The sequence below is a fragment of the Archocentrus centrarchus genome, chromosome 4 (assembly GCF_007364275.1).
Source record: "Archocentrus centrarchus isolate MPI-CPG fArcCen1 chromosome 4, fArcCen1, whole genome shotgun sequence".
Lineage (NCBI taxonomy): Eukaryota > Metazoa > Chordata > Actinopteri > Cichliformes > Cichlidae > Archocentrus > Archocentrus centrarchus.
The window spans coordinates 6701601-6726998 of record NC_044349.1 but is presented as its reverse complement, the minus strand read 5'-3'; the positions used below and the strand labels follow the sequence as shown (position 1 = coordinate 6726998).

The 25398-nt window shown below is 41.9% G+C and overlaps 2 protein-coding genes across 8 annotated transcripts; both read right to left on the bottom strand.

Moving 5' to 3' along the window:
• Positions 1-6818: 6818 nt before the first annotated feature.
• uchl5 (ubiquitin carboxyl-terminal hydrolase L5) lies at positions 6819-18121 on the bottom strand. Its single transcript, XM_030727194.1, has 11 exons — positions 17915-18121; positions 17436-17499; positions 17255-17360; positions 16650-16775; positions 13488-13549; positions 13056-13186; positions 12750-12813; positions 12562-12664; positions 8090-8203; positions 7853-7951; positions 6819-7226 (listed from the first exon to the last, which is right to left on the bottom strand). Exons 1-11 carry the CDS (start codon positions 17988-17990, stop codon positions 7182-7184), a joined length of 990 nt encoding a protein of 329 aa, XP_030583054.1. The 5' UTR covers positions 17991-18121; the 3' UTR covers positions 6819-7181.
• A 542-nt stretch (positions 18122-18663) lies between these two features.
• glrx2 (glutaredoxin 2) lies at positions 18664-23279 on the bottom strand. 7 transcript variants are annotated; one of them, XM_030726584.1, is made up of 5 exons: positions 23224-23279; positions 22212-22500; positions 22050-22116; positions 20890-21066; positions 18664-19240 (listed from the first exon to the last, which is right to left on the bottom strand). In XM_030726584.1, the coding sequence occupies exons 2-5, from the start codon at positions 22337-22339 to the stop codon at positions 19076-19078; spliced, it is 537 nt and encodes a 178-aa protein (XP_030582444.1). In that variant the 5' UTR covers positions 22340-22500; positions 23224-23279; the 3' UTR covers positions 18664-19075. The 7 variants fall into 7 exon arrangements, with proteins under 7 accessions (XP_030582444.1, XP_030582448.1, XP_030582446.1 ...); XM_030726588.1 differs by having other exon boundaries at positions 22239-22500; XM_030726586.1 differs by lacking the exon at positions 23224-23279 and adding an exon at positions 23037-23055.
• Between the last annotated feature and the right edge of the window lie 2119 nt (positions 23280-25398).

Below are 25398 nucleotides of genomic sequence, written 5' to 3'. Positions count from 1 at the left end.
TGTCCCAGATGTGTTTGTTTAGATATTCAGTACAAAACTGAAAAATGCAGCAGTTCTTTGGAAATGGTGTCCATCAGCAAACCTATTTAAGGTAGCGCTCACTCGAGCTTAGTCATCTACTTTTTGTTCACCTAAATGTAAAATTACTGCTGATCAGAGGTGGGAAGTAACGAAGTACAAATACTTCGTTACTGTACTTAAGTACATTTTTTAGATATCTGTACTTGAGTATTTATTTTTCTCAGTACTTTTTACTTTTACTCCCTACATTTTTACACAAGTATCTGTACTTTCTACTTCTTACATTTTCAAAACAGACTCGTTAGTTTTTAACACTCAGGGAGAAGTTTGCATTTCCAGTCAGTGCGCCGTCAAACAAACGATCTGAGCCTAAACGGAGGAAAAACAGATAAGATACAATCGTACTGGCGTATCCTCCATCCCCGGGGCTTATCAGGTACAAAGGGATTAAATACGCAAACCCATATAATTAATGGATCATTTATAGTGCTACCGTGGGCCGGACTGAGTCCGGAAGTTGTGCTCGTGGGACATAAACTGCTGAGCTAGCGCTACTGAAGAGGAGCGAGCATAAAGGGAGTAAAGTGTAGCAGGTAAATGCAATGTTTCTAAATGCTCAACAGATATCAGCAAAGACACAAAGTGTGTGCAGTTTGTCACAGAGTGTGTCTGCTAGCTAAAAGAAGAGCTGCTGTATTTCAGTGAGAGCAAAGAGAGAAGTTCACTCAGAGATGGAGAAAGAGGACAGGAGAGGAAGAAGAGGTTAGAATTAAAGCTAAGGAGTGCAAAACAAACTGAAGTTTGCTGACTTTGTGTTATTCAAAGACTGTATGAAAATACTGCAGTTTAGTGTGTAATAAACAGGTTAGCTTGTACTGTATTTACAGTAAAGCTCTGTGTTGGTGCACAGAGGCTGTGTTCATGGTCAGAGTTACAGGTTACATCAGTGCAGCAGAGATGAGTTTGAATCAAAGCTGCTGATGCTGAGATTCATTCACTGAATTCAACATTTCTACAGCCTGTATGCTGTCAGTGTAGGGGATGGAGATCAGCTCAGATAGCTGTGAAATACTGGGTTACATCTTTGTGAATTCAGTTCATCCACACAGAGCAGTAAACCTCAGAGCAGCAGCAGCAGGTCAGCTGATCACAGCCTGCACACCAACATCATTTACTGCAGCTCACAATAGAAAGTTGTGATTCTTCTCCCCATGCAGAGCCACTACAGCTGATCTTAGGATTCCTCCACCTTCTGAATCCCACTGTAACCCCTGAGTATCCTCATGTTGGTGTTTAGGTGGAGGCACAGTCACCCTCTACTATGGAGGACACAGAGAATAGAGCTGTGTTTAAATTAACTTTCACAGTTTGTGTCCTACATAACATATTCAAGCTGAGTGCATTCATTAGAATTAAAATTTAGATTGGAATAACATTTGTGTTCTCATGTACTATTTTATATTGTTACAATAATATGTAATGAGGTTCATTTAGCTTTACACAAAAATAGCAGGTAGAAACGTCCTCCAAAGAGCTACTTTTACTTTCTTACTTTGAGTACATTTCAGAGCCTGTACTTTTTTACTTTCACTTAAGTAAAGAAGTTGAACCAGTACTTCGACTTTTACCAAAGTATTTTTTAACACAAGTACTTGTACTTGTACTTAAGTACAGAATGTCAGTATTTTTGCCACCTCTGCTGCTGAAGACAGTTAAGGCTAGTTTGAGTGCTTTAACTATTTTTTTTTTTGGCTATGTGGGGGCAGCACAACAAACTAAAACGCAAAACCAACCTAAAAAATATTTTCAGGTTAGAAAGCTAATATGTGGACAGTGTTTAGTTTACGGTTGTTTATACTACTGGACACAGAGCAACATTAGCATATAGTGTGTCTGAATTTGGATACTTGCACCGGAATGTAGTACACTATGTACACTTAGAAGTTACTGACGTAGCACAGTTTCAACAGGGTAGAGTTGGCTCAGGCCTAACACAGCCAGCACCTGCCAGAAATAATGACACGTGACATGATGTCATGCTAGCTATTTTTGTAATAATTTGCTAGGTGTGACTGAACACAATCCATAATTCTTCTACACCAAGGGTGTCATTTTAACACACATAAACACCTACCTAAAAAACTGCTGTTAGCTAGCTAGCTACCACTTGCAGAGTTGATAAAATGCCAGTTGTTGGTCTTTTACTTTCTGCCACGTAACAGCAACACGAACAGGTACACACATAGTGGAACTGTCTACATATGTATGACACATATGTATGACACATGTATGATTTTGGTCTCCATCAATCCCCAAGGGAAGTATGCCCTTAGCTGCTAAATACACTGTATTGCAAAAAGTATTCATTCACCCCTCCAAATCATTGATTCCAAATCACTGATTCAGGTGTTCCAATCACTTTAATGGCCACAGAGCACAGAGTGGGGTTCAATGGATGCTGAGGCTCATAGTGCGCAGAGGTCACTAACATTTTGCTAGTGATGTTCGATACTAAATCTAAAAAAAAAAGGTGGTGTAATTCATATCTTGGCTTCATAAAGAAGACAAGATATCATTCTGATTTATTTATTTTAAACTGAAGTTCAGCTGGTTGAACTTCAGCTGGTTGGATCCCACCCTGCAGTGACTGTGTGGTCATGTGCTGGAGTTTTACATGCGGTAATGGCAACAGAAATAAATAAAATGCTGGGACATCGCTCTTTGTGGTCTTTTTTTTTTTTGTCCCTCTAGTTTTTCCACTTCTTTGTAAATTCCCTCACAGCCATTCCGATACTTTCAGCAATCTCCCTCCAGGAATTTGTTGGCATTTGTGAGTCCTTATATTGATGCTATGATTATTATTCCTTATACTGAAACGCTGATTGTTATTCTCTTGCTAATAAATTAAAATACTGCCGTAAAAGTAGCCAGAAATGCACGGGGGGAACCAGTGGTGCTGAACAGGCCAATCACCATCGTTCTGGGCTCCAATCATCACATTTCACGGCAGGTGCACGTCAGGTTACAGCGTAGATTTCCCGCTCAATAATTAATGGTAATTAACACATAACGCACCTGCACAAGTAGCCAGTTATGTCATAGGAAGGCTCAACGCTGCAGCATAAATCATGGCCAAGAGTATATGGAGCGTAATGTGACAAAATCGTTTTATCAACTCAGTGGTACCTTAATTTACGAGTGTCCCAGCTAACGAGTTTTTTTTTTTTTTTTTTTTAGATACTACCGGTCACTTGATCGAATTTTTGATGATGACCATGGATACAAAGCATAATATTATTGAAAAACATGAGCGAGGCGTGCGTGTTGCTATCTTGGTGAGGGTAAGAGTGCCAAAAAAGGCAAAAGAAGGAAAAGATGATTACGTGAAGTGAAAAAAGGAGCATTAAGTTTAGCGATCTCCTCCATTTCCATCTTCACCAACACCTTTGTCTTTCACTTAAAACCAGTTTATTTCTTTACATTCTCTTTTGCTATACTGTAAACAATATTATTATTTTTCTACAGTATTTGTTTATAAAGGCATTTTCTTATTTATAAATGTGAGAAAAAAATGTGGTTTTGGGGCGATTAATGACGTTTCAATTCATTTCTATGGGAAAATTTGATTTGGCATACAATCAATTTAAGTCACGAGCTAAGTCACAGAACGAATTAAACTCATATGTCAAGGTACCGCTGTAATAGGTTTTTGTTGATTACACTCTTTTTGTGATCATTTGGACCCCACAATCAAAATCAAAATTCGATTAATTGCTCAACCCCAACCTCAACCCGATAGAACACCTTTGGGATGAATTAAGACTGAGAGGCAGGCCTTCTCAGTGTCTGACCTCACAAATGTTCTTGGAAAGCCTTCCCAGAAAAGTTGGAGCTGTTGTAACTGCAAAGGGTGGGCTGACATCATACTAACTCTATGGATTACGAATGGGATGTCACTCAAGTTCATATTTGTGTGAAGTAGATGAGTGAATATTTTTGGTAATATGGCGTATTCTACAGCTGCTCCCCAGCTATGTTTCCCAGTTGGTGCTGCATGTGGGGTTTGTGCACAGTGATGAGAACTCGTAGAAGGCATTAAAAGAGTCCAAAAACAGAACAAAACAGTCAGTGCACACTGAAATACTGAAGAAATGCATAAAAATAAAAGTTTTCATAGTAACTTTAAAATCCCTAATTCTTTGTTTAAAATTGCAGTAACAAATATAAATGCCTCCCAGTGTTTAACAAAGCAGTCAGACATATCAGATAATGTGCTGAATGTTCAGTTGCCCAACAACAACATTCCTCCTCTTTCCTGGAACATTACATTCCTTTTTTGTTCAGTCAAGTTTGCAGGCTGTAACACCAGCTCCTTATGTTTAAAGGTATAAATGTACAAGAAGAGAGGAGGACAGCCTGACTGACAGCAGGGGGAGTCCTCCTCAGTGAGCTCACAGTGGAGGCTGACAGTGGCCAGACACCCGGACCTCGCGTCTGACAGCTTCTGCTCTCTCTGTCAGACCTCTGGCCTGCTGTCGTCGTGTGATGAGATCATCTTTTAAACCAGAAGCTCTCCAGAACCAGATGTCCTGCTGGCCTGCAGGTTAGAAAAGTAGATTTGTGATGTGAACGTCACCAGCCAGGGATTTTATATCAGCGTGCTCAACTAGGTACTTTCCTTTTTGTACCGGCTTTCATTACGTTCCCATAAAAGCCAAGCTAGCAGCCCAACTATAGGGACAGGGATGGTTAGGATATTGATGCTCTACAGATGTTTGTGTCCTGTAGTCCACTATGAACTACTGGATGAATTAAAATCCAATTTAATGTTAAAGATACACCAGTAGCCTCCTAACTTAGTGGGATAATGAGGTGCTTTGACGCCAGCGTATCCTGGGGTCCGAAACACCTCACCTGGAAAGCATCCTAGTCACATGCCCAAGCCACCTCAACTGGTTCCTTTCAATGTGAAAGCAGCAGCTCTACTCTAAGGTCCTCCCACATGGCTGAGTTCCTTACCTTATTTCTAAGAAAAGCCCTCATACCCTCCGCAGGAAGCTCATTTCCGCCTCTGCCATCTGTGCCTGTATTCTGTTGGTTCCTCTCCATAGTCCATGGCCACAGATGCGGGTAGAATTTACAGTAAATCGATAGCTTGGCTTTCATTTTCAGCTCTCTCTTCACCACAACACAGACAAAAGTTGCTTCACACTCGGTTTGCAAACCGCCCCAGTGTGAGCTGGAGGTTAGTGCTCAGTGAGGCCAAAGAAACCCACAAAGCAGCTAAACTCATTTCCCACTGCTTTATGTGTGCTTTGTGTTTAGCCCAAATAAATCCCCAAAGAATTGCTGGACTTTTCATACAGACTGCACAAAGATGTTTTTGAATTACGCCTCCAAAAGTTTCTCTTCTTTTTCTTTTTTTTTTCCCCCTCTCTCTAAAGGTTAATCATGAATACTTATTTGCCTTTCTGATCTTAGTCAACAAACAATGTCAAACATTTGCCGGCTTCTGTTTGTCGATTTTTATGCTTTATTGTAAAATTGAGTTCATTTGGGTTTTGAAATGCTGGCTGAAAAAAAAAAGCAACTTCAAGACATCACAAGGTTTTTTTTTTTTCCTTCTTCTCAGAGATTTAACAAAAAGGGAAACCACAATTCTGACTTGCAGCCTCAGTGCTGATGTTATTCTGCCATAGACTTTCTCCACATCTGATTATGGAACTGTCATCGCTTTAGGCCTCAGAAGAACTGTATGTGATAATGAGCTGTGTAAATAAACTCGCTTTGACCTTTAAAGTAGCCCGACCCAGCACACATTCCGTTACGCAGATGCCTGGCTATTTTTAAAAACTTCTAAACTTTTATCTCGCATCTGCATCCGCCTGCCACATCACTCTCATCCCTCGCTTTTTGCTATGACCGCCAAATATAAAGGATACAGCAGGCCTGAAAACACAATGCTGATTAGTGCGGGCAACCCCAAAGGAGTTAGTAAAAAGGTATAAAGTCTTGATAACAGCATTCACACCTCGCACACCTGGAATGCTGTCAAAGTGAATACCTTTGCTTTGTCTGCTGATCCACACGGCTTGGCAGACAAGAAAGTAAAACACACTCTTCTCTTCCTCTGAACTGGTAGTAAAACCTGTGGGTTCTCATTTGTTGCCATGGACAGTCATGGCAACAGACTACTGGGATCAGATCCAAGGAGTACTCAAAGGTGTATGTATAAACACTGGTTCTAAAATTAGAAACAGGCCACGTCCTACTTCGGTCAGCAGTCTGCACATACGTCAGATCACGCAGGCTTTTAGACACACGCCGTTTGAGCGCAGCAAATTTCTGTACACTGCCATCCCCAATTTGATTTACTACACAAATTAAAAGGGGCCGCTTTGCCTTCAATGTTAAAAACATCAACGTACTGTGACGGGACTCTATCCAAAACCCACACAGACGTCATTAAACTTCCAGTCTGTTGTTAATGATGCACTTATAAGGACCTGGCAGCTTGTGTTCTCATCAGATCAGCACTAAAAGATCTGCATGCTTGATTGATAAGTAATTTTTTTTTTAAAACAGTGGCACACTCATAGTACAATAATATTACTTGAATTACAAAGCTTGAATAGTTTGATTCATGGCCTTTGGTGCACTTCCTGTCATTTAACTACCGCACCAGCAGATGGTGCCAAAGATCCACCACAAAACCTGGCCCCACTGCTCTGACGGGGGAAAATCTAAACATTAGGGGAATACTTTATAAATCTGTCCATAAAAGCAAGCAATCCACAAACATCTAGACATTTTATTATGAAAATAAGACATCACATCATTTGATAACATCTTTCCTTCAATCATGCATTAGAACTGATGGGCACACATGGAGTTTTTTTTTTTTTTCTTCCCTCCTTTCCAGACAGTCTCTCTGCTACACCCGCAGGGCAGTCCTCATCATCTGGATGGTTTCAGGAGTTGCCACGGTGAGAGAGTGCTGTGGATCATCCTCAGTCATTAATACAAATGTGACAGGTGATGTACAGTGTCTGTGTGTGGCTCACTGATGGGGGGTGGCTGACTGTAGGGTTCGGGACAGATGTGTGTTTGTGTGTGTGTGGATGGAAATCAGAGGCTTCTCTGATGAAGACTGTTCTTGTTCACTTGGCCTCCTGGGCTTTTTTGGCGCTCTGTTTCTCTTTTGCCTGTTGAAACAAACCCAGAGACATTTTTATTAATAGCAGTGTAGGACCTTATCATTTCAAATGTAACTTCTTTGTATAATTCCTCTGGTTCCCATTAAACTATCACAACCACAACAATTAAACCGATATGGTCCATTTTCTAATAAATGAATGCATTAATTTCTGTTTTTACTGTCCAGTTACAATCAATTAATGAAATGAGAAGCTATTTCCCATGAAACATCCTGTATAAATAAACAGGAAAGACTCCACTGAAAGACAGTGTGCGCTTTACAGGTCAAGTTTGCCCCCTAGTGGGCTCAAAAGCTAATGACAATCCTGCTTTCTTAAACAGTTGCACTCATCAGCATTTTCTTAAAGAAATGCCTTCATCACTGTTTCAAAATGTAATTATTTTTCCTTCACAGAGGCCCTTCATATTAACAAAAGGGATTTCATTATCACTCCTCTAATGCTCCTAAAAAGCTACCTGCTGGCAGCAGCCAAACAGCTCATTAAAATAATGTGTTTGTTAAACGAACAATGTCTTAAAATGTCAAAGTACTCAAACGAGTCTTCTGAGACACTCGCCCGCTCAACGTAAAGAGGGCTGTGGAAAGCAGCAGAAAACGGGGGGGGGGGGTTACCTTCTCCACCAAAGGTATTAACTGCTGGTACTCTGCCAGTGTCTTCAGTAGCTCCATGATGAAAGGAAGGTAGTTGTGCTTTCGTCTAATATTTTCAATCTGCAAGAAAACACACATCCAGTAAACTGAAGGAGAATGTAGAAAATCTCTGGGGGACAATTACGTCTTCATGGAACAGCTTTCTGTACGACATGCCCCCCCCACACACACACAATTATTAGCTAAGAGGAGGCCCACCTTATATCGTTTTAGTTTCTGATTCTCCTCTTCAATAAGCAGCTGGTACTTGGCGATCTCCGACTGGATAGAGCTGAGGAAGGTGCTGCTCTGGTCTGTATCCATTGGTTCATCCTGGAAACAGAAGGTGGGAGAAGGTTTCTATCCCCTCACAGAATACTTGCACTCTCCTGTGAGAACAAATGGTGATGGCTGTTCATGATTAAAGCCACTGGCACTGATTTAACTGCTGCGCGTGTTTACTCTAAGACAAGGAGAAATAACATACGCAAATATTTTATTAGCAATAACAAAAACAAGACACTTGATAATCTGCTGCGATAAACGACACGTTTAGTCTTCAACCCTTGATTGGGTTTTTGCTGACCTCCTGTGGTTGAAGAGCAGCAGAAACGCAGCTCACGGTGTGATCAGTATACCGTGACAAAAACTGTTTAGGTGTGGTTAGTTACAGCAACATCCCAAAACAGCACAGGGCCGTGGCAACAGAGAGAGACCAGCTTTCTTTCATCACCGTAAGCCACCAACTGTTTCAGGCACGGCCCACTTTGAAAGGCAAATAAAAACAGTTCACAGCCCACGCCCTGCAATTTTGATCATTCATTATTAAAGGATCCAAACTGAATTGTACTTAAAGGTCAGCACAACAGCGACAGGAAACTGTTGTCTGCACCACACAGTCTGAGAACCACTGCTAAGGGATCAGTAGCAGTTTTTGTAAGTAAAAACCAAAAGAGTACCAACATTTAGGTATTAGTGGACGTGTCCTTAAGACCTGCGCTGACCAGCTGGCACCTGTGTTTACACTGATATTCAACCTCTCACTGAAACTGTGTGTGATTCCCACCTGCTTTAAAAAGTCCATCATAGTCCCTGTCCCAAAGAAACCACACCCCAGCAGCCCCAATGACTTCAGGCCCATAGCACTCACCTCTGTGGTGATGAAGTGTTTTGAGAGACTCATCAAGACATTCATCACCTCCTCACTGCCCACCACCCTCGACCCACTACAGTTTGCATACCGGCCAGACAGATCCACAGATGACGCCATATCCTTCCTCCTCCACAAGACCCTTTCACACATAGACACTGGTAAGGGGAACTATGTGAGAGTGCTGTTTGTAGATTACAGCTCAGCATTCAACACCATAGTTCCCTCCAGGCTGGTCTCTAAGCTGCTGGACCTGGGCCTGGGCCCATCCCTGTGCAGGTGGGTTCACAGCTTCCTGACCAGCAGACCACAGGTGGTACGAGTGGGTCACCTCACCTCATCCTCCCTCACCCTCAACACTGGATCCCCCCAGGCTGTGTGCTCAGCCCTCTGCTGTACTCACTGTACACCCATGACTGTGAGGCCACGTCAGAGTCCAACGTCATCATCAAGTTTGCTGACGACACTGCTGTTGTGGGACTAATCTCTCACAATGAGGAGACAGCCTACAGGAGAGAGGTCTCCCGCCTGGAGAACTGGTGCCAGGAGAACCACCTCCTGCTCAACGTCAGCAAAACAAAGGAACTGATCGTGGACTTCAGCAGGAAGCAGCAGAGGGACTACCATCCACTTGTCATCAGTGGTGCTGAGGTGGAAAGAGTGGACACCTTCAAATACCTGGGAGTGACCATCTCACAGGACCTGTCCTGGACTCATCACATAAACATCACTGTGAAGAAGGCCAGACAGCGTCTCTACCTCCTCAGGCGGCTGAGAGACTTCAAGCTCCCACTCAAGGTGCTCAGGAACTTTTACACCTGCACCATCGAGAGCATCATGCGTGGGAGCATCACCACCTGGATGGGAAACTGCACCAAGCAGGACTTCATGGCCCTAAAAAGGGTGGTTCGTTCAGCTGAACGGACCATCAGAACCACCCTCCCCAACCTGCAGGACATTTACACCAAGTAGTGCAGGCTGAGGGCCATGAAGATCCTAAAACAGCCCAGCCAGCCCGGACACTCTCTCTTCTCCCTGCTCCCATCAGGCCGGCGTTACCGCTGCCTGAGGGCTAAGACTGAAAGGTTGAAGAAGAGTTTTTACCCACAAGCCATCCGTCTGCTCAACTCTGAGCCCTAACTGGACCATTATTGCACAATGTAAATATTATAATTTATAATCTATAATTCCACGTAAAAGTGTGTATAGTGTATAGTATATAGAGTATAGTGTATAGTGTGAATTACTTATTTTTATTCTTCTTATTTATATGTGTGTGTATACCGTATTTTCCGGACTATAGAGCGCACCATACTATAAGCCGCACCTACAAATTTTTTGGAAAAAACTGGAAACGTACATATATAAGCCGCACCGGGCTATAAGCCGCTGGTATCTCCGCCGCTCTCGGTTTTCCACAATTACTCGGCACTCAGCAGAGGGGGACAGACAACCCCAAATTTGAGTTATAACAAGTCAATTCACCATTGATTCGTTCACGCCGAGCTTACGTGCAGCGGCTCTATTTCCCTCCTGTAGTGCCAGGTCGATAGCCCTCAACTTAAAAGCGGCATCATAGGAAGTTCTTTTTGTGGTTTCCATGATGAGGGAGTTTGAAAAAAATCTCTTTTGTGCCTGCTGCTAGCACTTGTTGGCGCTTTCTTCTTTGATTTCCAACTTTGACGTCCCATGATTCATATCCTGCTAAAGAGCCCCCTGGTGGTTAAAGAAAAATCCACAGAAACGCCGCACCGGGCTATAAGCCGCATGGTTCAAAACGTGGGAAAAAAGTAGCGGCTTATAGTCCGAAAAATACGGTATATGGTTGCAGGTACAAAATACATTTCACTATGCATTGTACTGTGTATAACTGTGCATGTGACAAATAAACTATCTTATCTTTCATTCCAATTCCAAAGACTCTACTTCTTTGAAATTCACAGATTTTTCTCGCCTTGAATGGAAATTCTGGGTTGAAGCTGACACTGATGTTCTAATCAGACTTGTTTACGTCTCCCACTCCTTTTTTTCCCCTGAGAATATGTATGAATAGTAATTATCTCATGCAAATATCGCCACTTTACCTCTCACAATTAAGAAGGAGGGCTCAGTGGGTAAGCAGGCTACTGTGTATGCCACATATGGTGCAGGTGCCCTGGGTTCGCATCTGACCCGTGGCCCTTTGCTGTGTGTGTGTGTGTGTGTCTCTTCTAGCTTTGCTGTTCACTTTTCAATTAAGACAAATAAACAACTACACAATCAAAGTGGCCTGTAGAGCTTCTGTTTCACAGAACGCCTCAACATGCTAATAAGTTTATTCCTCCAGAACTGATCCAGCTTGTTGGTAATAATTCACAAAGTGAAAGTATTTCAGTTCTAGAATTTCACAAATGCAACACACACACACACACGCATTAATAATGTAATGAAAATCAATATTAAAAAGGTACCAAATTAATAAATGTAAAAGATTTTCATCATTTAGTACTGCAGCACACCCATTAGTAATGCTGATGAGCTTATTTATTCTGAATTTGCTTCATTAGAAGGCACTGATGTTTTGCGGCTCCACGCCGTTTGCTCATAAGTGGCGGTAAAGGTGTGTCGACCTCTCGCTCAGACATTCACTGTGTCTTTATCGGCTCTCTTGCATAAAATACTGAATGATGGATTTTCAACTGGGCTGCACTAAATCTGAATACTTATTTCCTCACTTAAAAGGAAGGGGGAAAAAAAAAGTGGCAGAGCATCATGTGACCTCTACAATTGTTCAAGGCGCAGCTGCTTTCTAGTGTGGGAGGAGCTCATACACACATGCATACAGCAAAGTGAGATCTTGCAGGATCTGCAAGTCTCAGAGACTTTGGGTGATTTCTGATCCCTGTTAGAAATGTTCCCCCGACTGTAAAAGTCTGACTAATGATGTCAGTATGGCAGCACAGAGAGGGTCCAGCCTCAAAAAAAAATGAAATGGGATAAGAAAAGTTGCCTGTCTGGGGAGGAAAGGCTTGAAACAAGCAAGCACCCAGCTTCAGCTCATTGAGTTCATTTTTGCCCATTTTCACCACAGTGTTTTTGTGCCTCTGCAGGAACTGCAGAGAAATAACAACATGACAAGTGATCACAGTCGGTGTCCGTTTATCTGCTCTCTGCATACTTCCATAAACACACTCTGTTCTGTGTAGTACTGCGATTGTACTTGTTTTGACATTTTAATGCTATTAAGTATTTTCTGTTACCATAAGAAAAAAAATTAAATGGATAAAATTACACAACAGAATTTTTACAACTCTGTGCATGAACGACAACGGTGATCTCTCTGAGACAACGGATCACATATAGAAAAAATGAAAACGGATGACGTGCACAAAACAGCCCCGCTTCTTTCTTTCCCTCAAACGTCAGCACAGCAGAGCTTTATGATCTCTAACTTGTGAAAGCTGCTGATTCATTACACATGTTGCCTCCGAGGGAGAAAGCAAAAGGATAAATGATTCTTTGTCGCGTCTCCACCGGATTCAACCCTTTCGCTGCCTCTCACCTCAGTAAGCTGGGCCTGGAGCTCTGCAATTTTCCTCTCATATATCATTTTTCTGTCTGACACAATGGCCATCAGGTTGAACCGGATCTCTCCCTCACTGTACCTGAAGACAGAAAAAAAAATGTAATTAGAAAGTATTTGATCAACGCAACACAATCAGGAAATACATGTACAAAACTGATGGTTACTTCTGTATTCTTTTCTCGATCACTGGGCGGACTGCGCTGATCCAGTCATCCTGGTTGCACGCACCTGCCGACATAACAGGAATAAATAATAGTATATATACCGACACCTGCAGTAACCGCGAGCACACACTGTATGTCACCATAAAAAACAGGCAGTTTTATGAGGAATGGACCACAGCCAAGAAGACAAAAATCAGCTGTGCACAGCAGGGCTGCACACCGAGGGACTCTAAACATTAAACTGACAATTTGTACTAAGCCCTTAAAGCCATAATGAAAAATAACAAATGACATTTTTCTGCTTACCCAGGTCGATCGGCCCCTCTCGAAGCCCGTCCAGCTCGTATAGTCTGCCGTTTACAGGAACGTAACTCACAAAGTGGAAGGCATCCTCGTCCTTCGCCGAAGACTTTGCATCAAATTCAAACATTTGCTGTCTGTAAACACAAAAAACAGTTATTAAAAAACAAAACAAAAACAAAAAAATGATCATGCAAGTGAATGAGGGATGCAGGTGTTTTGGCAGTAAAGTCATTTAAAAAAAATTTACTGAATTAAACAACAGAAGTGGCCGATAAATGAAGCACTCTCACATTTGCCTGTTTTACAAAGGCAGACTGGTGCGCTGGCAACAAATGGGCCAATCATTTCCTGCCAAGTTACAACGAAAGCTAAAAATAAGGTGAAGTCAATCAAACTGAGCTTTCCCAGCTGGAAATGACAGAAGCAGAATCTTACCTGGCAAAGCTGTTGTGAACTTGTCGGATCACTTCAGAGTTGCTGAGAGCCAAACCTTTCATCTGAGGAGAGGAGAAGATTAGAACACAGACGATTTAACTGTTTGGCTTAAAAATGCACTGATGTAAAAGGGCCATCTGGAACTCGCTGCTTATTCCCCATTCTGGTCATGTGTCCAATTTGCTTGGTAGCAATTCACTACAGTGAATTATTTATTATATAAGTGGCTGCTACCACTGTAAAGTACGTAGAACAAACACATACGTGCTGCTGCTCATTCGAACGATGCGTCAACATGACTGCCAAGTTGCTCAGGGAGCTGGGCCTCCTAATGCATGCATGTCTATAAAGGCTGACGTCTATACACAATTAAAAACAATCACCACAACTTGCTGAATTTTTAAGTTAAAATAAACTGCCAGCCACCAGTGAGCACCCTCAGCCCCTCCTGGCAGTAGAATCTGGATATCTATATATGGACTGGGTAATGTGTTAGGAATGAAGGGATGCCACATTATTATTAATCATCACAGAGGGCTGATTTCAAAGACACCCCAAAAAAGAAAGTGAAAAAAAAAAAAAAATACATAAATAAATAAAAAAATGATGCAACGGATGGTGTCTTCAAGAGTCTCCTCCCAGATCTGGACCAGGGCATCACTGAGCTCCTCAACAGTGAGGTGCAACCAGGTGGTGTCGGATGCACCAAAACATAATGTCCCAAAGGTGTTCTATTGGATTTAAGTCAGGCGAAGGAGGGGGACAGTCAATGGTATTAATTCCTTCATGCTCCAGGAACTGCCTGCATACTCTCACCACGTGAGACAGGATTTGTTGTGCACCAGGAGGAACCCAGGACCCACTGTACCAGCGTAGGGTCTGACAGTGGCTTCAAGGATTTCACACCTAATATCAGTCAGTGTGCCGATGCCTAGCCTGTAGAGCAGGGGTAGGGAACTCCAGGCCTTGAGAGCCGGTGTCCTGCAGGTTTTAGATGTGTCCCAGATCCAGCGCACCTGAATCACATATAGAAGTCATTAGCAGGACTCTGGAGAACTTGACTGCAGACTGAGGAGGTAATTCAGTCATTTGAGTCAGGTGTGCTGGATCAGGGACACATCTAAAACCTGCAGGACACCGGCTCTCAAGGCCTGGAGTTCCCTACCCCTGCTGTAGAGGTCTGTGTGTCCCTCCACGGATATGCCTCCCCATACCATCACTGACCCACCACCAAAGCGGTCATGCTGAATGATGTTACAGGCAGCATCCACAGCTTCTCCAGACCCTTTCACATGTGCTCAGGGTGAACCTGCTCTCATCTGTGAAAAGCACAGGGTGCCAGTGGTGGACCTGCCAATTCTGGTATTCTGTGGCAAATGCCAATCAGGTTCCACGGTGGTGGGCAGTGAGTACGGGTCAAACTAAAGGATGTTGGGGCCTCAGTCCACCCTCATTAAGTCCGTTTCTGAATGTTTGGTCACACACATTCACGCCAGTGGCTGCTGGAAGTCATTTTGTAGCTCAGGCAGTGCTTATCCTGTTCCTCCTTGCACAGAGGAGCAGATACTGGTCCTGCTGATGGATTAAAAACCTTCTACAGCTCTGTCCAGCTCTCCTGGAGTAACTACCTGTTTCTGGGAATCTCCTCCATGCATTGATGTGCCATCCTGGAGGAGTTGGACTACCTGTGCAACCTCTGTAGGGTCCAAGTATCACCTCATGCTAGCAGCAATGACACTCACCCTAGCCAAATGCAGAACTAAAAAACAGTGAAATGATAAGGAGAGAAATGCGTCAGTGGGCTTCACCTGTAAAACCATTCCTGTTTTGGGGGTTGTGTCACTGTTGCCCCTCTAGTGCACCTGTTAATTTCATTAACACCAAAGCAGCTGAAACTGATCAACAACCCCTCTGCTACTTAACTGACCAGATCAATATCCCAGAAGTTTAACTGACTTGTTGCCGTACTCTGATTAAAAAGTGTTCCCTCTAATTTTTTTGAGTAGTATAGTTGCATCACAACTCTGTGACTGCTTTATGTTCTGCTTCCTGCAAGATGTAAAAACAGAGGATTACGCCATCATTTTAACAAGTGCATTGTCTTATGAAGGTCTGACTTGAAAAGAGCGCTCCAGTCGTGTTATTTATCTCACAGTGCTGTGGTCCATGAATAACTTCCAACTCAAATCTGCTGATGAGCTGGGACCTTTCTTTGTGGAGTCTGCATGTTCTTGGTGTGCTTGGGTACTCAAGGTTCCTCCCACAGTCCAAAAAACATGCATTTTACTTTAACTGGTGATCCTAAATTAGTCATGGGTGTGAGGTAGAGTGCTCAAAGGCCAGAGAGCAAAGTGATGTATGAATGGGTAAAAGTGGCTTGTAGTCTGAAATGCTTCGAGTGGCTAGTAAGACTAGAAAACCACCATATAAATGCCAGTTAAAAGATTTAACGCTCAGATAACTGACAGCCTAACTTAGGGCTACCAAACACAAACATAATTTTCACATTTCCCGATGAGGTAATCCATCCATCAATTTTCTTGTGCTTATTCAGTTCAGGGTGGTGTGGGGCTGGAACCTATCCCAGCTGTCACAGCGCAAAAGGCAGGTTACACCCTGGACAGGCCAACAGTCTGTCACAGGACTGTCAAAACGAGACACACATTTACTCTCACATTCACACCTTTGGCCAATTCAGAATCAACAACCACCCTAACCTACACGTCTTTGGACTGTGGGATGAAAACCAGACTACCTGGAGAGAACGCACTCGAGCAAATCCACCCAGAAAGGCCCCAGCTGGCCGATGGATTCAAACCTTGGACCTTCTTGCTGTGAGGCAACAGTGCTACCCACTACACCGTGCTGCTGAAATATTCAGAGTTTTTTCAGAAACCAGAGTCAGACACCGAGCAAATGCAGCATCAAGGTGTATATATGTATACAGCAGATCTATGAATATACAGGTCCTGTTAATAAATCATTTTCCTCAATTAATTATTCAAACTTCTCGGAGTCAGTGTAGCTCTTATTACAATCGCAGGGCAGACAACTCAGTCATCACAGTTGTGAGAGTGAGTGGATACAACATTAAAATGTCTTGGAATCTATTTTTAGTTTGAGTTTTTTGGGGGATTTGAGACAAAAATACCATTGACGTACAGCTGCGTCAAAACTCTGTGAAAACTCTCGGAACTCCGTCAGCGTATCTCCGAGAGACATGTCAGGATGGGTGCAGTTGAGCAAAACACTGATGATCGCCTGGGTGGCACAAGCGTTGTTAATGACCTGAAAACATAAACAGACGAGAGATGGAAAAATATAAATCTCTAGATTGGAACTGGTCACAGCATGTTGATCATAAACATAATAATCAGATTTTTTTTTTTTAAAAAGGTCCTGATAGCACTTAGATTTTCTGTAAATCATGAAGACCAAGATTTGCTAATATAAGAAATATGTTTCTAATTATACTGTGGAGGCAGCATCCTCACACTCTGCTGTGTGCTGTAGGCTGAGTGTGACTTGCCTTGTCAATTAGAAAGCAGCAATTTATTATCACGTTCATTTACCAATTTGGTTGAACTAATGTGGGCTATAAATGAATGCCCTTTGCAGAGCTACTTCAGCTCTCTAATGGCAATTTGAACAACCACATGATAAAGCCCTACCTGGAAAAATGCACTGCTTCTGCAGTTAGATAGTGAGTCAGAGGCACCTGAAAGCACACAGTGCCTTTAATGGTGATGCTAAAAGTACCTGTGTACCTGTTTGGCAAAGAAGATGTGATCAAGTCTTGAATCCTGGACAATCGATCCCGCTGGTTCTTCACCAGGTTGCCACTTAAACAGGAAAATCAACCCATGAACTGGTCTGCAACAGAACACATACATTAAAAGACCCGTCTTTAGAAGAGGCATGCAAGACAGTGAGTGTGGATGAACATACTTCAAGTTTTCAAAGTTCTCTGGCTCCATGCTCCAGATCTCTTCAACCTGGGCTCCTTTGCAGCCTGACAATGACAAGTAAAACATTGCACAGTCATTCGCACTGCTACTTACTTGTTCAAGTAATGTTAACTAACAGGAATAAAGCATCTCTGATCTGACAGCCGAGCAGAGCACAGCATCACTGCAGGGGTTTCATTTCACGCACGCTGTTTTGAACGCTGAGTAACGCTAGCCATTTAGCTTGCCTAATTAAGGTATCCGCCCAATTAATGCAAGCAGCTTATTCCACACTGCAGAGTTTGGACGCCAATAAAGATGCAGAGTCTGTAAACTTTTTTCGCGCTGCCAATAAAGTCAGAAGTACCCATTTGGAAGCTACCATTAGCTTTATAATTTCCAGTTAACTAGCTAGCTAGCGTGTCGGGATAGCCACGTTACATTGAATGAGCTGCTAGCGTCACCCTACGAGACACTCACCAAAACCTTTGATGAGCTCCGTGAAAACCCCGGGGTCGCTCTCCATCAGACACCATTCTCCTGCGCTTCCAGACATTCTTCACACTGCTGTTTATTCAACCCACAGTACACATAAACAAGATGCTAATAGCTTAGCACCACACTGCTCCCGCTAGTCAGCTAATTTAACCGCAGCACTACAGTGACCTCACCGTGATGCACTGTAATGTGGACATGATGGATGTGCGCGTTTTGTTTCACAGCTTAGCACGCAGGAGCGGGGATTTAAAAAAAATATCAACATCGACGACTAACATGCTCTTAGAAACATACGTGGCTGCTTTAAAAAAAAAACAACGAGGAAATAAATGGGAGATCACGGCAAAAGAAGTTTTCTGGTAAACAACAACCAGTACCGCCCTCATATGAAGTGCAGGGTTGAATATGGAGCGCTCTTTTGAGAAACCAGACATTGAGACTTCATAACGGAACTCCTTCATATTTACTAAATTCAGTATTTATATTAATATAAATAAATTCTCTATTATTAGTAGTAATTTATACACTTTACGTATTGTAATGAATTTAATGTGTGACTCATTATTCAATCATTCAGTGCATTACTAATGCATAATTCCTTATTGACTTTAATATACAGCTGCTGCTCAAATCTCATATGTGCTGTCATAGTAAAAAATAATAGGACAAGTTTTAAAAATACACAAAATGACTACATTTATTGAAAACAATAAGAGCACGGTAAACTGTGCAACTTTTACAAAGTGTATTGCTTTTTATTTTTTTGCAAAATATGAAAAACTACCTGAAATAAACACCAACAGCTACTGTAAAAAATGAGTCAATACATCAAGACGTTCACAGTTCAGTGAAGTGTAATATTGTTCAATAAAACAAATGTGTACAAGTGCTGTATGAGACATACAGCAGTCCCACTCTTTACAAGCTTTGATTTAAACAATGAGGCTATAACAATAATAGTAATAATGATATCATCATCATAATAATGTACATCCCTGATGAAAATGTATTTACAGGTCAAGTATCCACTACATTTTCATGAATAAATACTATAGTCATGCTCAAGCAATGTACACCTTGTAGCATGAGCTCAAGCAAACATGTGATAAATGGTGCGTTGACAAAAACTAGCAGAGCGGCTAGTCATTTAGCCGACTCAAACTGTCTGTCGCCTGAGCCTTCAGAGCTGGTGGCAGCACAGCAGGGAGCGCACTGCTCGATCAGGGGAACCAGCTTTCCTTGCTGGTGGAGCTGTCTCGTATCAGATCCGCCCCCGATGCAGTGGCCGTTGACGAAGACTCTTGGCACCTGAACAAAAGGAGAAAAAAAGGGCAGAAAAAAGGCATAGTGACTTTAGCACCCTGTGAATGACTCGCTAACAATCGAGAATTTAGGTGTTGTACAGAGTTACACTTTTCAAGTTTCATGTGCCATCTCACAGCCTCAATGTGTCTGCACATTCAAGGCCCACACACAGTCTATTTCTAGCTCCAGGTTGATGCTGCTGCTGCAGACTTGCTCGTGTTCTTTCTTGACAGCTATGAGAGCTGTTATTGACTCTTACAACTTAAAACAGGAGTGGCTCAACTCTGATTTCAGGTTCATTGTTAGTTAAGGCATCTCTATATACAAATTATGTAAGAAATAAATCAAAGAAGCCACTAAAGCAAAGCTGCTGATCTACTGGCCGATCTAAGTTCCCACCTTCACCTATAGCTACGAGCTGTGGGTAGTGACTGAAAGAATGAGATTATGGATACAAGCAGTGGAAATGAGCTTCCTTAAAAGGGTGTCTGGGCACTACCTTAGAGGTAAGGTGGTCATTCAGGAAAGGCTAAGAGTACAGCTGCTGCTCCTGAAGTGGTGCCAAATGAGGTGGTTCGGGCATCTGACTAGGATGCCTCCTGTATGCCGTCTAGGTGAGGTTTTTTTTCGGCATATTCAACCGGGAGGAGGCCCCAGGGCAGCCTCATGACACACTGGAGAAATTATATCTCTCGGCTGGCTTGGGAATGCCTCAGCTGGAGAACTGAAGGAGATGGCTGGGGAGTGGGAGGTCTTGGCATCTCTGCTTAGACTTGGCCCATGGGCTTCAAGTTTGACATAGTTGCTGTGGGGCAATGAGTCCTAAAATATGGGCCGCAGCCCCCCTTGTGGATCATGTAAGTATTGCAAGGTGGGCAGCAAGATATTCAAATTCCCCTGAAAATTTGATAATTAAATATTTACAATAAAAAGTATCAATGTGATTTAAATGATATGCTATTCTTAATTTATCCAAACAGTTTTTGATATAGAACGTTTTTTTTTTCTTTCTAGCTGTATGGGCTTTTAAACATCTAGCTCTGTAACGCTTCACAACATGCATGAATTCTTCAATAAAAAAACAAAACAGATATATGTCTTAACAGTGAACCTCAGTTGAGCTGCTCCTATTTTAACTTGTAAAAATTCATTTACAGCTTTCACGGCTGTCAAGCTGAGGCCAAGAAACACGAGAAAGGTTGCAGCGGCATACACCTGAAGGTGAAAACAGACTGTCTATGAATGTATTTTTAAGTTTCACTTTCATAACATTCAAACCCTGTTAGGATTTTTCATTGTATATGTAGTGTTCATGTACGGACAACCATCCTCTCTCCTTATTTTCAGAACTACTGCATACTGGAAAGTGACTAAAGAGTCAAGAGAGCAAAGATTATGATATGAAAAGATGCAACTTTCTCCAAGGATTTATCTTGGCTTAGATTCAGCTATTTTGAGTGACTATAATGTTCTCAATCTTGGCTGCAACCCCAACAAAATCGCTCATCAAGTCCACCTAAATTTAACTTGAAGGCAGAGCAGCCAGAACAAACAAGCTATCAGAGAAGTTAAGTTTTGATTCCTTTTCTAATTAGCTGCTAAAATAACACAGACGTTCTGATCCCAGAACACAAACACAAGGTCCTTCTTACCGTTCTGGCACCAGTCATATGAGCTAAGGCCTCCTGCAGCCTCCGCCCATCGTTGTGTTCATCCAACTCAATCACTTTATAGGTCGCACCAATTTCGTTGAAGATATTTTTGGCCATTTTACAATATGGACAGGTGCTCTTGGAAAATATCACAACACAGTTCTGTGACACCACATCCTGACAGAGCAGACAAAGAGAAGGTTTAATTAAGCATGTGGAGCCCAGAAATAGTGTCAGAGTTTGGGTGGAAGCATAATGGCTTCTTGTTTAACTGCAACAAGCATGAGGTCTAGGTCATATTTCTATACCAGTATGAGGACGGCTCACAATGTCTGTAATAGTGCTGTCATGATCTGTAGAACCAACGAGGACAAATATCTAAGATTTCTTTATTTAAATTTCTGTGGCACGTTGTCATAGGTGATGACAAACGCCACTTTTGAGTGTGCTGCATGACAAATTTTTAACTCAAAGGTCAATAATCTTAAACCGTGTCCACACAGGAGGTGATTCACTCGTTACAGATTCCTTTAAAGTTGATGGTTGGATGCCAGTGGACGTTCCAGGCTCCAATTTGTCCACCGTGTGGACCTCCCAATAGTGTCTGTAGTAACTACAGCCTATAAATATCTTCATTAAAGATAAAGAAGATATTCGTAAGCAATGCAGCATGATGTACCCACAAAAGATTCTCATGCAAGTTTAGTGCATGCGCATATTGAGTGAAGCGCATACTGTACATCTCTGTATACTGCACAATTGTAGGCAAACTACAGAAAAGCAAGTTTAGAGAGACATCAAGCAGCTTATAATATGGTTATGAGAGTCTTACTGAAGATATATTTCAGGAGCCTGCCACAGATTTTGGATATATTATTTTGTGTACATACAAGTTCACATGTTTCACTGTTGGCTGTACTGCATGACTCAAAAGTCTTCAGTAAAAACACAAGACAGGTGGTCGTGTACTGGACCAAAGAGACAAACTAGGTCTAACTAGAAAGACCTGGCTAAGATGCCTGGAGATGCATATCCACAACTAACACATAAGTCTATAAGACATGCACAACTAAAAGCAAATTATATGAAGGTTCACTGCACAGTACTGTACCTAGCAAAGTAGCAAGCTGTTTGCATGCAGCAGAACTGTAACACCTTACCTGAACATACTGTAAACAGGCTGTGCTGGGCAGGCCACCTGGAGGGGAAGAGGTTAAATTCCCCATCCTGAAAAAGCCAAATCACAATCACATCAGAAAATACAGTTGTTTAAGGCAACTGATCCGGTGTTGATATTTTAAATCAGGTGGAATCTAACTGACACACAAGAAGCATGCACAGGTCCATACAGAAAGCTGAAGATATCAAAGGAAGAGACGAAGGGAGGCCATATCAGTGCCATCAAAATAACAGCTAACTGAAGGATAACTGCTGCTCTGATCACACCCATGCTTATATTTGAATATAACACAGTAGTTAGACATTCACTTGTGCCGCTGGTCTTAAACTGCAGTAAGGATGGTGCGCTCAGTAATCCAGGATTAGCAGTACACTCGCTCCTCCCTGGCACTGGGCAGGCGACACGCCAAACGCCAGCAGGATCTGGCAACACTGAGCCGGAACACAGATAACAAACAAACAGCGCTCCATAAAACCTGACTCTGGGTGTTAAATGAAAGTGACCGGCTTCTTTTAAATCGGCATATCTTTTAATAACATTTTAATCGTTTTTTCTTATGCTAGCTACCACTGCATAATCGAGTCAAGGCTGTAAGGTAGCGTTAGCTAACGATGACAACAGCGGGCATGCTAAGGATAAAAGCTAATATTTTAAGAAGCAATGTAGAGTTAATTTATACTATGTATGCCGAATTTCTCAGAGGACTATTTTTAATGGAGAATTGTGGGTATTTATTATGAAAAAGTCATTTTAAACTAATTTCATGTTAAAATCGTGTAAGTTTATGATGACAGCCTGGCGTACAGTACGCACGAGCCCAATCAGCTTCGAGGAGCAAAAATGTCCAGCGATGCTGCATTATTTGCTAAAGTTACCAGGGAGGGAAACATTCTTTACAAATTTGGTATCGGGGGGTGATTTTTCAGGTTAATAGCGAGTTCTTGGTAGTCAAACAAGTGGGAATGACCTTCGACAGCCGGTCCATAGCACACTAGGAAGCCCTCTTGCTTGAAAAAACATGGCGAAGAGGGAGCACGACGCTACAAAACAACCGAGTTTTGTCCTGGATAAAACGTGCTGTTCGTGTATGCGCAGGACTGAATCTACACAAGCCCCCGTCAGGTGCTACACACTTACTATAGGACGGTACTTACACTGTTTACGCCTGATGCCTACCTAACGTGGACACCGGAAGGAGTTTCTGACGCACGCCGCAGCTTGAACGTAACGCTACACGTCATTTTTGTTTATTAATTAATTTATTTTTTTAATAAAATTAAAGCAACCATTAAGTACAATTAAAATAGTTTAATTCTCCAGCTGCGATGTTATTTTCTCATAAAGAAAGCATCTCTTTGGTATAATAGATTTCATCATCTTTGGGGGCTTAATATAAATATGAATTTCATTACAACAGCATGTACAGATGTGTGGGTTATTTATAACTTTAGTCTTCTGAAAAAAGAATTTAGCCAAAATAAATAAAAGATCAATCAAAAGGACTACTCTTTTCTTTTCTCTTACATCTCGAAACATACAACTATTAGAATCTGTAACAGGCATTTTTGATGTTTTAATACTTAACCATTCAATTGTTTCAGGAACAAACGGGTGTGACAGCATTGAGATGGGCTCTGTTGTTTCAGTATCAGTCTGACAGAAAACACTTTCATTGTTTTCAGAAGCAAATCATCTTTGCAAGCAATCAAAACTGTCTGTATGGATATAAATTAGTCTGTTTTTTCATGGATTTCTTTTGTTTTGAGTGAGACTGGATATCAGTATTTTTCAGTTTGCAACCTGTTGGCTGGTCAAAAAATTTCCCAGATATTTCATAGGGGAAGAACCCAAATGGAGGTCACACATTAGCCAGACTGATGTCTAGACAAAGTTGTTCAGGAATGCTAGAGAGATAACAGGCCTTGGTGTTCAATAGAGAAAATTAATGTGTGTAGGCAGGTACTGTACTGTGCAAAAATCTTGAGCCGCACCTCATTTCTTTATATAGCCAGACTTTCTTTCTGTCTTGAGCAATAGTTCTCCAGCCTTTCTGAATCTCTTTCAGAGTTTTTCTTTGGACATTGGCTGCTTTTTCACTCACTTTCAGTCCAGCCCTTGTTCCTGACCATTTTCAGAGGAATGTTTTCTGTTTGGTAAGCCACTTAACACTGACCTGTGAATCATTCTATCATAAAAAAGGCACCTACCTCTGGGGATGAACCAGTGTATGACTTAATAGGTGACTTAAATTGTATCTTTAGGCACTTCATTGCTAGCACCCTGTCAAAAAAATGCATAATTTGTTACCATTTCTTTATTTGAATCTATGAAAAATGCCAAAAATAACACAATTTGACAGGCATAAAATTGTATTTTGGTACCAACAAAGTGATTCTCAAATCGCTGTTAGCTGAAAACACTGAGGCCTCAGCAGAAATGGTCTCAGTGGAAGGGTGGCTGTCTTTTTTAAGGAAGGAAAACAGGGAGGAAAGGCTGAAATATGCCAAATTACACAAGAACTAAACTGAAAATCAGTGGAACAGCTCTGATGGAGTGGTTTGATTCTAAATTTGAAAATTTTGGTTCAAATCTTTGTAAGAATGTACACATGTGGTCAGGAGAGAGGTAGAATAGTGTCTACGGCCATCTGTAAAACACAGTGGAAGTCTTGTTGTTGTTTATGGCTGCATTTTGGCCAGTGGTGTTGGAGATTTTGTCAAAATAGATGGAAGCATAAACATAGAAAAGCACCATCAGATTTTGATCCACCATGCAATACCAGGAAAGCATCTGATTGGCAAAGGCTTCATTCTCCAGCATGACAATGATCCCAAACACACTGCCAATGCAGTCAAAGTATACCTGAACGGATAAAATCACAACAAAACAGTCAGTCGTGGCTTGGTCTCACTAGAGCCCAGACCTCAACATTATTGAAGCAGTTTGGGATCATCTTGACAGAAAATGGAACAAAAGGCAGCCAACATCCAAAAAGAGCTTTCAATGTCCTTCGAGAAGCCTGGAGAACTATTCCTGAAGACTACTTAAAGAAATTACCAGAAAGCTGCCCGGTCACACCATATCTTGACATTCAAGCATGTTAGAATTGTTCAAACGCTGTTTTTGCCTTATATACGGTATTTCCATATATTTTTATGCATTTCAATAAATCACTGCACCATTTTCCTACCAAAATATAGAGAAGTGAGGGTTGTCTCACAAGCTTTTGCACAGTTCCATACTTGAACACAAAGGGATGCACTCCCTCTTTCAATGTGCTTATGCAAAATTTTGCCCATTATTTCAAACACTGAAAAAAGTGTACAAAT